This window comes from Physeter macrocephalus, chromosome 8 (assembly GCF_002837175.3).
Source record: "Physeter macrocephalus isolate SW-GA chromosome 8, ASM283717v5, whole genome shotgun sequence".
NCBI classification, from domain to species: domain Eukaryota; kingdom Metazoa; phylum Chordata; class Mammalia; order Artiodactyla; family Physeteridae; genus Physeter; species Physeter macrocephalus.
Genome location: NC_041221.1, coordinates 48,838,255 through 48,852,536, shown reverse-complemented (window position 1 = coordinate 48,852,536; position 14,282 = coordinate 48,838,255). Strand labels below are relative to the sequence as shown.

Here is a 14,282-nt window from a genome sequence, read left to right as displayed (position 1 = left end):
GGAGCGGCTGGGCCCGTGAGCCATGGCCGCTGAGCCTGCGCGTCCGGAGCCTGTGCTCCGCAACGGGAGAGGCCACAACAGTGAGAAGCCCGCGTACCGCAAAAAAAAAAAAAAAAAAAAAAAAAAGTCAGGTGAGAGAAATTACATTTAGTAACGATTGCCTGAGAGATATAAAGTTTAGGATTTCCTCCAGAGCGATAGCAGTAAAAATCCACAGAACTAGCATACAGCATATTGGCTTCCTGAAGAGTTTTGTTTTTGCATGCTAAAGAACAAAGTTATTCTTGCTTTATTTATTGAAAGGATGTTACAAAATACAATGTCCCCTTTATGAGAACTCATGGGAGATACAACTCTTCATTCTCAATTTCAAGGATCATTTGGTTTCTCTTGGGAATCAGGTGAGCCTTTCTTACATGCAAATAAGCATTAAAATTCAGTTGTCTTTTTCAACGTGCTGGAAATATAGCCAAATTTATGACTCACCTTGTGCAAATGGATGGGTCCTCCTGCATGAATTTTGTGTATTTGTGTTTCTTTTGCCTTTATCTTGCCTTTTCTGTTCTTTCTCAATTCTCCTTTCCTCATTTCCCTCAGTCACTCTTATCCACATACATGTCAAGTTAGATTAAGCTCTTTCTGGAGCAACTTTGAAAAATAATGAATTAATTTATCTACCATTTCTGTTATATTATACAACTCTTAGAGTGATGCATCAGATGTTAAAGAGCATCAGAATTTTAAAGAGCTGTGGTACCAGTGTTCTACGTTATATAGTCATTCCAGTTATAATGATATAGTAAAAATCATTCCTAACTCTCTTGTATAGCAATTTTTAAAAAACCCCACTCATTCTTTCAACAAACTACATTTGGTACATATAGTTTCATCAGTTTGGGAGCCTGAAAGAAACCTAAATGTACTTAATATCAAACAGTATTGTCAATTTATTTGTATTTTAGCATGTTGCGTGATAGATTACAGCCACGGAAAAAGGTAGAAAGAGAAGGAAGTTAGCTAGTATAGGAGAAAAATGAAAACTGTTTTCTTAGTTAACTGCAGGCCAAAGTTCATTAGAAAAACATGCTATTCTTCGAGCAAACTTCAAGAAGTGTATTTTAATCGTTCTTTGTCTTCTTGTGGGATTCTTGACTCCAGGGTTTGAGGCTCCTCTGAAACTATTTGCCATTGCACATCCTTCCTCTTTATCTCTTTGAACACTGTTTATGCATTTCATCCAAACTGTATTTTCTCCAAGACCCGCTCTTCTTGTATCTTCAGTTATCTGGCCTTGACTTTCCTTTGAAAGGTCAGACAAAATGAACTTCTTTTCTTGAAAATCAAGATAACTGCACCACATGCTTATGTTGTTTGTGCCAATGAGGCAACACTGGTAAGAGGTTTCTTCCTTCCAAATAAACACGTCATAGTTGAAATCTGAATCCTACGTGCTAATTCATAAAAGACTATATGCTAGGGGATAGTTGTGGTGACTTCATAGAAGTTCTTGATATATTCTGGATATGAGCCAATGCTCACATAAAAGTGTTACAAATGTCTTCTTTCATTGGAGAACTCTCACCCTTCAATAGTATTCTTGATAACAGATATCCTCTTTTTTACTTTTTAGTTTGAAATAATTTTAGACTTGTAATTGCGCAAATAGTACAGACAGTAAAATTTTGAACACAGCAGAGACTTCACACATACCCTACACCCAGCAGCCCCAACATGTTAACAGCTTACAGAACCATAGTACAGTTATCAACATCAGAAAAATTAACATTGACTAAATCACAGAGCTTATTCAAATTTCACTAGTTTTTCCCCTGATGTCCTTCTTTCTGTTCCAGGATCCAAACAGCATCCCATGCTACATTTAATTGTCATGTCTCCTTAGTCCCCAGTCAGTGACAGTTCCTTAGACTTTCCTTGTCATTCATGACCTTGACACTTTTGATGAACATTGATCAGTTATTGTGTCAACTGTCTCTCAGTTTAGGCCTAGAGTAGATTGAGGTTCTGCATTTTTGGCAAGAATACAAAAGAAGTGATGTTGTGTCCTTCTTAGTGCCTCATATCGGAATTATGGTGTTGATTTCTTTAATGTAGTCAAATGTATATTTCTTTTCACTATAGTTAGTGCTTTTGTGTCCTATTTGAAGTCTTTCCCAACCTCAAGGTCTTGAAGATACTCTCCTATATATTATCGTCCAGAACCTTTGTTGTATTGCTTTTACATTTCAATCTACAATCAACCTAGAGTTGTTTTTTATGTGTGCTATAAGTTTGAAGGTCACTTTTTAAAAAATTTCACTATGAATATCTCATTGTCCTAGAATAATTTATATTGTGTTATTTATCGTATCTATTAGAATCAAGCATCGGTCTACTTTCAAAGTAGACTGTTTTGAAGATCTTCTCCATTATCTTTGTTTTTTGGCAATTTTACTCTAATGTGCCTAGGTGTGAAAAGAACAATTTTCAACCTTGCTTTTTATTAATGGAGTATCTTGATGCCTTGCAACAGGTTTGTAATATTCTCCGCCATTAGTTCTTCAAATACTGCTTCTTATACATCTCCTTCGGGGACTCAAATTATGTAGATCTTTTACCTTCTCACTCTATCTTTTATGTTTCCTATTGTCTTTCTGTATTTCCTGACTTTGTAACTCTTCATGCTTCATTGTAAATACCTTCTTCTAACCTATATTTCAATTCATTAACTTTACTTCAGTTCTGTCACATCTGCTCTTTAACCAGTCCATTAATTTGTATATTATAATAGTAAGTTCCAATTCTCTTTATTTTTTTCAAATCTTCTATTTTTTCTCTCTCTCTCTTTTTTTTTTTTTTTTTTTTTACGGTACGCGGGCCTCTCACTGTTGCGGCCTCTCCCGTTGCGGAGAACAGGCTCCGGACACGCAGGCTCAGCGGCCATGGCTCATGGGCCCAGCCGCTCCGCGGCATGTGGGATCCTCCTGGACCGGGGCACGAACCTGTGTCCCTTGCATCGGCAGGCGGACTCTCAACCACTGCGCCACCAGGGAAGCCCAAATCTTCTATTTTTAAAAATAATTTTCAATTCCCTGCTACAATTTTTAATCTTGTCTCTTATGCTTATGTAAACATAGTTGTTTTAAAGTCTACGTCTGATAACTCAAATCTTGGCATTCCCAAGCTCTGTTTCTCGTTTCTATTATTTCTACTGATTCTCATTCACGTTGGCTCATTTTCTTGTGTACCTAGTTATTTTTATTGTGGGCTGGATATTATACTTTAAAAATTGCTATCAGAGTAGCTTGAGGCCTGAGATGCTTTTATCGTCTTCAAAAGAAATATATATTTGTATCTGAAAAGCCTCTGGGGTACTAATGACTCAGGATTATTTTAAAACCAGCTGCAGTCTTTGCCAGGGCTACCTCAATTCCAATTCCCTCTTACTTCTAGGGCTGCAGTCCTTTGGGGCCCAACCCAAAGCACAGCTTGTTTACCTTTGCTGTCCTGAATTCCAACCTTTTTTCCCCAGCCCAGTAACGTGCTGCTCTACCTCTTAGCTCCTCAACTGCCTCTTCCTGATTTAGGAAATGTGTCAAGGGGACTGGTGACCCAGAAGTACTGGGCTCACCTCACTGAACTTCCACCTCCTCCCAGATCTTAGCCTAGTAATGTTTTGTTACCTTGTTAGTTCTCCAGGGCTTTCAAGCAAATTTTTTAATTTTACTTTTATCGTGTTCAGCTTTTCTCATTGTCCTCAGAAAAAGGATTAGTTGACTTTATTTAATCCATCATTACTCTTCAGCAGGAATTTTTGGTGTGTATATATATATATATATAAAAAACTATTTTTTAAAATAAATTTATTTATTTATTTATTTATGGCTACATTGGGTCTTCGTTGCTGTGCGCCGGCTTTCTCTAGGTGTGGTGAGTGGGGGCTACTCTTCGTTGCGGTGCGTGGACTTATTGTGGTGGCTTCTCTTGTTGTGGAGCACGGGCTCTAGGTGCGCGGGCTTCAGTAGTTGTGGCATGCGGGCTCAGTAGTTGTGCCTCGCAGGCTCCAGGGTGCAGGCTCAGTAGTTGTGGTGCATGGGCCTAGTTGCTCAGCAGCATATGGGACCTTCCCGGACCAGGGCTCGAACCCGTGTCCCCTGCATTGGCAGGTAGATTCTTAACCACTGCGCCACCAGGGAAGTCCTGTGGTATATTTTTTAATCTTGTCTTTCGATTCCAATTGCTTCTAAATTTTATGGTCTCTTATTTCAAAGTACTGTGCCACCAAAGGGTCTCAATTTCTTACAGTTTATCTACTCAAACACCTTTATAGTCACACAATTGAATTTGCTTACATTAAATAGGCATATGACACAAGTTTTCTATACATGTTTTACATATGTACATGAAACATAGCCCTGTACATCTATATGTGTTATATATGTAACATAGCTAAGCATTTTTTGAATTCTGTCCTATATTACTAGAGTAATCTTCTTTCCATCTTAACACCCTCAGATCTCAACTTCATAGTCATTTTCTCAGGAAAGCCTTTCCAAACTTCCCTGATTCAATGGTAACAACTATGTATCTTACTCCAGGAATTTAAGTGTACAAAATAAATCATTTTACTTCATTTATTTTAGTATAATTAAATTTGACATTGAGATCCCATCTTTCCATGCTGCTGGAAAATTCATCATCCTTCATTCATTTGTTGGATGGGGTTCAGGGTAGCTCTTGCTTGTCCTGATGCTTCTGTCTGGGAAATGAAGATACAATATATGTAAGTATTTAGTCCATGGTGGTCATCCTGATAACCTCATTGTTCAAGTTTGCAAGTTCACTTGAAGTCAGGTGGTTGCAAACTTTCCATGCCAAGATTGGGCATGGGAGTCATTGACAAAGCTGTAGCCTGTTCCTTGATAGCCACCTTCCCTAGGGGCACTCCAAAGATTTTGCTACTTCCCAAAATAGCTGCTAGAGATCTAGCTATGGTTTCCTGCTACTTGAGGTACATGTTAACTCTACCCCCTTCCTGGACTGGAGGAATGCCCCCACCTTGGTGGCATTCTTCCCACACTCCTTCTCCCAACAAAAATGTATCAATGAGTTCAGGCTTTTAAAGAAAAAAAATCAATAAAGAGTTTGCCTTTAGGGGCATTCTGGACTTGGCATCACACACAAACCTCCTCTTAGACAAGAGATCGCAAGCACTTGCCTACCTTCTGGAAAAGGGGAGGCAAAAAAAAGGCAGCAAAAAGGATTCACAATATGTCAGTAAATTAGCCTGCTAAAACTTTAAATCCCTGACTGTTCATTGTTAAAATACATATACCTGTCCTTTATAGCACCTAGTCACAGTTTCCATTTTAAATTTGTCTGTATGATTATTTTAATATCTGTCTCCTTACCTCCATAACGGGATCTCCATGATTACAGAGATCATGACTAGTTTTGATCACTGGCAGTCTTAAAAGCTAACATCATAGCTGGCAATAATAATCATTCAATAAGCTTTTGTTGAATTAATGAAGCAATGAATAAATAATTTAGTGAAAAATATTGCACAAGCTCTGTCTATAGAAAAAGACCTAAAATTAAATGTTTTGCTCTCTTGCAGCTGACTCCGATATATGATCTGATTCCAGTGGAAATAAGAGATGCACACCTAAAGAAACAAAATTTGGAAAGAGCCATTGAAGACTACATCAATGAATTCAGTGTAAGAAAATGCCAACCGTGCCAAAATGGAGGGAATGTGATTCTGCTGGACGGACAATGTTTGTGTTCCTGCCCAAACAAGTTCGAGGGAGTTGCCTGTGAAATCAGAAAATAGAAAATCTATGAAGGTGAGAACAACTCCTTTGATATTATTAAGGACAAAAATATACATTTGGGGGTTATTTAATTTGAAAACTAGCTCTTGAATTAATTTGCACTAAACTTCTAGATTATCCTTATAAACAGAGGATAAAGATTGAATGAATAGTGGAGATGGACAAATCAGCCTTTATGTGTCATTTAGCACACAGTTTAAAAATCTACCTCTACATCTAAACAGAACTATAAACAAGTAATAAATTGTAATGATTGTATTACTTTTTAATTATAAAAAATGTTCATATAAAGAGAAAAGCTTACAGAAATATAACAAACATCCAGGTGGACATATACTCATCATGTGCATATATGTGTGTGTATACATATAGGTAAATACTTCAGAACCCTTTTATAAGAAAAACAATCACAGATACAATAGAGTACTTTGTACCACATCACCTGCCCCACAAAAAAAGCCCAGGTCCATTCTTCTCTCCCACACTACTCAGATACAGTCACTTTCTTTTTCTTTTCTTCTTCCAGTTTTATTGAGATATAATTGACATAGAGCATTGTGTAACTTTAAGGTGTACAGCATAATGATTTGACTTACATGGATCATGAAATGATTACCACAATGTTTAGTGAACGTCCATCATCTCATCTATAAATAACAAAATTAAAGAAATGAAAAAAAATGTATGTTTTCCTTGTGATGAGAACTCAGGATTTATTCTCTTAACAACTTTCATATATAACATACAGCAGTGTTAATTATATTTACCATGTTGTACATTACATCCCTAGTACTTATTTATCTTATAATTGGAAGTTTTACCTTTTTGACTGCCTTCATCCGCTTCCCCCTCCTGCCAACCCCGCCTCTGGTCACCACAAATCTGATCTCTTTTTCTATGAGTTTTTTTGTTTATTTGGTTGGTTTTGAAGTGTAATCGACCTAAAACACTATGTTAGTTCCTGTTACACAACATAGTGATTCGATATTTCTATACATTTCAAAATGATCACTATGGTAAGTCTAGTTACCACCTGTCACCATATAAGATATTATGTAGTTATTGACTACATTCTTTACACTGTACATTCCATACTCCTGACTCATATTTTGTACTTCTTAATCTCCCTCTCCTATTTCTTTCTTTCCTTCACCCTCCTTCGCTTACAGTCACTTTCATTAAGTTAGAGTGTATCCTTCTGGTCCATATTTTTTACTTGTACTAAATACATCTGTACCAATAAAAAAATACTCAATGTTGTTTTGGATTTTTAAAATTTACATAAATGGTATTTACTGAATTTTAATTTTGCAATTTTAACTTTACTAGTGTTTAAGAAAACTGAGTTTCTGCACTTTTTACAGCTAATCATCTGAAATCATATTATTTTACTTTTTTCAAGGAAGAATGACTTTAGCTCTGTTTCTAATACTAAGAGGATCTGCTTGGTCTTTCATTCTGGTAGAATTAATTAGAATCCTAATAGATAAATAAGATTTAGCTCAACTGTTAATTATGACAAAATTAGCTAATTAGATTAACTTCCTATGAAAATCATAGCTTACATTTTTCATTGAATAAGCAGTTTCCTACAACAAAATGTCTGAAACAACTATGTAGTTTCCTCAAACAAAGATTCACAGTCTCAAGTTTATCATTCAAACATACTTTCAACTACTGCTGCAAAAATTTTTTTACAAAATTTTTAATATTACGAGAATGTCTTTTGCCCTTCTTAGCAAACACAGAAACTCAACAACATGGTGACAATATACATGTTTAGATTTCTTTGAAATTTTAGGATAATTGATTTTTCCTATATACTATCTCTGTCTCTTATGTATCTAAAATGTCAACCCAAAGTTCTGTATTCCAAAAAGCATTAGTAGTCTCCAAAAATCCACACTCAAGACCACTGTTTTCTACCTATTTCTCTCTATGTGGACTATTCTGCAGCTTTCTGTGATTTCTTCAGCTCTGTCTTCTAAATTTTCAGTTCTTTTTTTCAGCTATGTATATATAGGCTATACCCTTTAACCAATCTATAGAGGATTTTAAAAAATTATTTTAATTATAAATAATTTTAATTAAATTATAAATAAATTTAATTTCTGTATGTTTTGTTTTGTTTTAAGTCTATTTTTTTCTCTCCTGGCCTACTGGATTTTTCTTATTTTTATTTCTTTGAACATGTTAAATATGTTTATATACAAGTCTCTCTCAGAGTGATCCAGAATATATAGTTTCTGCATGTACTCATTCTCATGGCATTTTTTTCTTCCTTGAGTACGTAAGAATTTTTCATTGCAGGCCTAGTCTTCAGTGGAATTTGTTTCCTGTGGGAACCTTGTCTACTCTGGGTAGTGAAGGTATTCCTAGGGTTGTTTGCTTCTGGGGAAGCCCTGTTGTTTTCATCCCTTTGCACCAGTTTTTCATGTAAATGTCTTGGTTTGAGTTCTACATTTTGGATTTATGGATAATGAAAATCAAGGTCCCTCCTCCTATATGTATATCACAATTTTGAAAACACTGGTACCTTCTGGTTGACTTTTCATGCCTGACCAATGATGGTCCACAAGTTCCTTGCTGAGACACTAGACCACAGTGAAACCTTTCTTGCTGAGTCTTTCCATTGAGGCAGCTCTTCCAGGTATCCAGTTTTCTGCAGAATGTTCAGTTCCAGCTTTCCACACAAACTGGGCCGACCCCCTTCATGAGGTTGAAAACCTTAAGATGTCATTTTTCTTTTTGCATACTATTTACCTAGGGTGAAAGGCTCTGCAACTTTCTCCTCCGTCAGCCAATCCAACCTCCCTCTCCTTATGTGTTTCTACTTCTTCCAGACTAGTGGTTCTCAATCAAGTTGCTCATTGTATTTATATTTACCTGGTTAACTTTTTTAAAAAGGGCAAAAAGAGAAACATAACAAAACGGATATCCATCCCAAGTTAATTAAACCAGAACCTTTGTGGTGGATATTGCCTGGCCATGGTTCTCTTTTTCTTCCTTTCTCTCTTTCTTTCTCTCTTTCTTGCTCTCTTTCTTGCTCTCTTTCTTTCTCTTCTTTCTTTCTTCTTTCTTTCTTTCTTCCTTTCTTCTTTTAAATCCTCTGGTTATTCTAATCTATAGCCAGGGTTAAAAACCTCTATTCTGGACCCAGGCCAATTAACACGTCCAGTGAAATATCCTCCAGAATCTTCGGGCATCAGTTCTCTGTCTACGCTCTCTGAGCACTTTCCCCTCTGCTCTTCCAGTACTAATCACACTTACTCACCTGACACAAGATGAACATCACCTCTAGCTTGGAAATATGTCTTATATCTCAAATCTCACTCTTCTTCCAGCACCTAGACAGTATCTCACACATTATGGTACAACAAGATAAAAGGATGAATAAATGGGTGGGTGGATTGACCCAAAGTTGAAGTTCTATTAATCATTAAAATTTGATAATCTTTTGTTTTTTTCCTACGATTGCCAGCCAAAAAAAAAAAAAAAAAAAGAGCTGCTGTTTGTTTCCCTGGGGTCGTATGGAAAGAAAAACATCAGGACCTTCCAGAGATAGTTCTTTCTGCCAAATGAAAAGCAACGTGCTTCATGAAAATCCTGCCAACCTCTGAAGTCTCCTCTCTCTTAGATCCACAATGCTTCTTTGCCTCCTTAAACTCCTATGATGTTTCCATTTTTTATTCCCTAATGAGGAGAGTCAGCAGTGAAATATGCCAGGACTGCTTTCTCCTACAGCCAATGCCAATCCCTTGCTAGCAGAACAAAATTGAATTAAAAAGAGAGTGTTGGTTAAAAAGACTTAAAGTAATTGCGAAAGTTCTTTGTGTGGTGAATACGTTCTGCCACTTCCACTACCACAAGTCTGTATCATGCAGTTGTGCTCTTGTTTACGTTCTTGCATCTTGTTCTGTCATTCTTGGATACATGCATGCATTCATTCTGCAAATACTTGCCGAACACCTACCGCAAGCACAGAACTCTGCTTTTTTAAGCCTTAGCTCTCCGATTTAACTCTATGTCTCCAAGGAGAAAAGTGTATTATATTTGCAACCAAAAACCATTAGGTTAAATCATGTGAAATTGTCTCTATTTAGTCGTATTTTACCAAAAACAAAACAAAACCCCAAATCCAGTGATTTCATATGATCCAACTTAATACCTAGCCTTATGAGTTGCGTAAGGTTAAGTCTACTCACACAAGGAGCTAATTAAAGGAGCTGGCTATACAATTTTATTCATTAGATAACATGGTACTTAAGACCTGAGAGCTTTGAAAAGGTCCGAGAACCCTAAAAGAAGAAGAAGGAGAAGGAAGGAGAAAAGAAGGGCTCAAAGTACAAGGGGAAAAAGGCAAAATCAAAATTAATAAATATTTAATTAAATGTCAACAACAATATCATGTCACTTCGCTCATTCTTTTTTTAGTAATAAAATTTTCACACCTTTATAAATAAATTTAAGTTAGTTTTCCTCACTTCACAGAAATTCTCAAGAATGTACATGATTGCTGAGAAATCACAATACAAATAATTTCAAAAGCAATGTTAAAAACTAATTTTCAAGGTGGTTTTTTTCCAGCAAAGAAAAATGTTGTTGGATATGAGATGTATTTTCATGTAAGGTAGGACACAGAGATAGTTCTCTAAAAATAAAAGTGCCAGGCCCTTTAGGGTATAAAATAGCATTGGTGCTCAAGAAAATACATATTTCCTGCCCCCCAGAAACCTGAGTGAATCAGAAAGAATTAGGATGTTAAATACATACAAATATAGAACTCTGGTGTGTTCTTAGACAATCCACTGTTGAGAGAGTTTCTGATGTAGAGCATCTGGATTAAGGTAGAGTTACCATAGTAACTACTGAGAATTCCTTGCATCCTTGTGAGTTACAAATTGTCAAACAAGAAAAGAGCTGAGCCTCGACCAGACTCCTGAGGGTCAGCTTAATGATTTATCAGAGTCCCTTTCCTGGAAATGGGGGAAAGATTGTAGGTTCACTGTTGACAGTGAGACTCTCCAACTTCCTCCAAAGGTGGCATATCTGGTAGAGCATTTCCAGCAGGGTGCACCACTGAGACACCAGAAACTGCCCGGCAGGAATCAGCATAGAGGAAGAATCACCAGAAATTGGGGGAGACGAGGACCTCCTGGAGGCTAAAGCTTACATGGCTCATCCTGGATTGAGGTTTCCTGAGAAGCGAAGTCCTAGCTTGGTCTGGCCAGCCTGAGTGCAGTATAACCCACACATGCTCTCTGAGAGGGCACACCACAAATTCAAAGAGCAAGGGATGTGTGAGGGAAACAGTCCTCTAATGCTCAGGCCATACATTCAGATCATTATACTGAGCTCCAGCCATTAACAAAGGACCTGGGAAAGCTGGATGGGCATTCATGTTTCCTTGGTCTTGATAAGAAAAAAACCTTCAGAGAATTGCTACATTTTTACCCTTTTCCCTTTTTATACGTAAAACTCGGGTTGCTTATTCATCCCACTGATGACATTGGTAGACATATGCCTGCTCACTGCCAACACATACCAGCTTTACACCATGGCCTCCCCAAGGCCTTTTGAGTGTGTATTTGATTGTAAACACAGCAGAACACTGCATCCAAAAATGCCACAAGAGCAGCTCCTGAGTTAGTGTCCCAATATTTATGAAAAACAACCCAAAAAGGTGAATAAAGACTAGGCTCAGCTTACATTTATTTTCAAAGAAAATAAAACTTCTCTCTCTCTCTCTTCCACACACTCACACACACAGACACACACACACACACACACATATAAATAATTTGTAGGACAACCATCTATCTTTCTGCCCACCAACTCTCTCCCAGCCCCTCCACCACCACCTCATCTTCATTACCCCCTACTATACTAAGAGCAGTGAAATGGTTCAAGAGAATGGAATGGTGTGGCTTTTTAACAGTAGACAAATTATTAAACTCCTAAACCCCAAGATATACCTGGGGTTAGTAATATATCCTTCATAGAATTGTTAGCTTGATTCATTGAGATAAAGCATATAATAACCTTGGTGCCTAATAGCAATAAATTGTAGCTGTTGCTATGGTATCATGCAAGGCTACTGATATAAATCTTTTCAAGTTTCACTCTAATGTTTGTGACATTAGACAGCCAAAAGGATTAAACCTGAAAATGGAGGATAACTGTATATGGCAGAGTGGCTTAGTACTACTCTCCTCTAAATAATTAGTAGGTTCACCGACTTTTTCTTAAGAGGAGGTGTTTTTGGAGATTGGTTCAAGATGGCTGAGTAGAAGGACATGCTCTCACTCCCTCTTGTGAAAGCCCAGAGTCACAACTAACTGCTGAACAATAATCAACAGGAAGACACTGGAACTCACCAAAAAAGATACCCCACATCCAAAGACAAAGGAGAAGCTGCAATGAGATGGTAGGAGGGGCGCAATCACAATAAAATAAAATCCCATAACCGCTGGGTGGGTGACTCACAAACTGGAAAACAATTATGCCATAGAAGTCACCTGGAGTGAAGGTTCTGATCCCCACGTCAGGCTACCCAACCTGCGGGTCTGGCAACCGGAGGAGGAATTCCCAGAGAATCAGACTTTGAAGGATAGCGGGATTTGATTGCAGGATTTTGACAAGACTTGGGGAAACAGAGACTCCACTCTTGGAGGGTACACACAGGTAGTGTGCACATCAGGATTCAGGGGGAAGGAGCAGTGACCCCACAGGAGAATGAACCAGACCTACCTGCTACTGTTGGAGGGTCTCCTGCAGAGGCAGGGGGTGGCTGTGGCTCACGACATGGACAAGGACACTGGCAGCAGAAGTTCTGGGAAAAACTCCTTGGCATGAACCCTCCCAGAGTCCACCATTAACCCCACCAAAGACCCTCTAGGCTCCAGTGCTGGGTCGCCTCAGGCCAAACAACCAACAGGGAGGGAACTCAGCCCTACCCATCAGCAGACAAGCAGATTAAAGTTTTACTCAGCTCTGCCCACCAGAGCAACACCCAGCTCTACCCACAACCAGTCCCTCCTATCAGGAAGCTTGCACAAGCCTCTTACATAGCCTCATCCACCAGAGGGCAAAGAGCAGAAGCAAGAACTATAATCCTGCAGCCTGTGGAAAGAAAACCACATCCACAGAAAGACAGACAAGATAAAAAAGCAGAGGACTATGTACCAGATGAAGGAACAAGATAAACCTCAGAAAAACAACTAAATGAAGTGGAGGTAGGCAACCTTCCAGAAAAAGAATTCAGAATAATGATAGTGAACATGATCCAGGACCTTGGAAAAAAAATGGGGGTAAAGATCAAGAAGACACAAGAAATGTTTAACAAAGACCTAGAATTAAAGAACAAACACCTAGAAGAATTAAAGAACAAACAAACATAGATGAACAATACAATAACTGAAATGAAAACTACACTAGAAGGAATCAGAATAGCAGAATAACTGAGGCAGAAGAATGGATAAGTGACCTGGAAGACAGAGTGGTGGAATTCACTGCCACAGAACAGAATAAAGAAAAAAGAATGAAAAGAAATGAAGACAGCCTAAGAGACTTCTGGGACAACATTAAATGCACCAACATGCACATTATAGTGGCCCCAGAAGAAGAAAAAGAGAGAGAAAGGACCAAGAAAATATTTGAAGAGATTAGAGTCGAAAACTTCCCTAACATGGGAAAGGAAATAGCCACCCAAGTCCAAGAAGCACAGAGGGTCCCAGGCAGGATAAACCCAAGGAGAAACACACTGAGACGCATAGTAATCAAATTGACAAAAATTAAAGAGAAAGAAATATTATCTTTGATAAAGGAGGCAAGAATATACAGTGGAGAAAAGACAGCCTCTTCAATAAGTGGTGCTGGGAAAACTGGACAGGTACATGTAAAAGTATGAAATTAAACTTAAAAGCTTTTGCACAGCAAAGGAAACCATAAACAAGATGAAAAGACAACCCTCAGAATGGGAAAAAGTATTTGCAAATGAAGCAACTGACAAAGGATTAATCTGCAAACTTTACAAGCAGCTCATGCAGCACAATAACAAAAAAACAAAAAACTCCATCCAAAAATGGGCAGAAGACCTAAACAGACATTTCTCCAAAGAAGATATACAGATTGCCAACAAACACATGAAAGAATGCTCAACATCATTAATCATTAGAGAAATGCAAATCAAAACTACAATGAGATATCATCTCACACAGGTCAGAATGGCCATCATCAAAAAATCTACAAACAATAAATGCTGGAGAGAGTGTGGAGAAAAGGGAACCCTCTTGCACTGTTGGTGGGAATGTAAATTCATACAGCCACTATGGAGAACAGTACGGAGGTTCCTTAAAAAACTACAAACAGAACTACGATACAACCCAGAAATCCCACAACTGGGCATATACCCTGAGAAAACCATAATTCAAAAAGAGTCATGTACCA

At 37.9% G+C, this 14,282-nt stretch overlaps 1 protein-coding gene across 2 annotated transcripts in view; it reads left to right on the top strand.

Annotated features, from left to right (window-relative positions):
• The window catches only part of C9 (complement C9), a 66,658-nt gene that overhangs the window by 45,152 nt on the left and 7,224 nt on the right, over positions 1 to 14,282 (top strand). The window contains exons 10-11 of one of the 2 annotated variants that reach the window (XM_007107781.4): positions 5,618 to 5,846; positions 9,316 to 9,679. In XM_007107781.4, the coding sequence (XP_007107843.2) occupies positions 5,618 to 5,833 (216 nt within the window). In that variant the 3' untranslated portion in view covers positions 5,834 to 5,846; positions 9,316 to 9,679. Of the gene's footprint in view, positions 1 to 5,617; positions 5,847 to 9,315; positions 9,680 to 14,282 lie in introns of those variants that run through there. The other variant, XM_024126049.1, reaches the window with a different exon arrangement.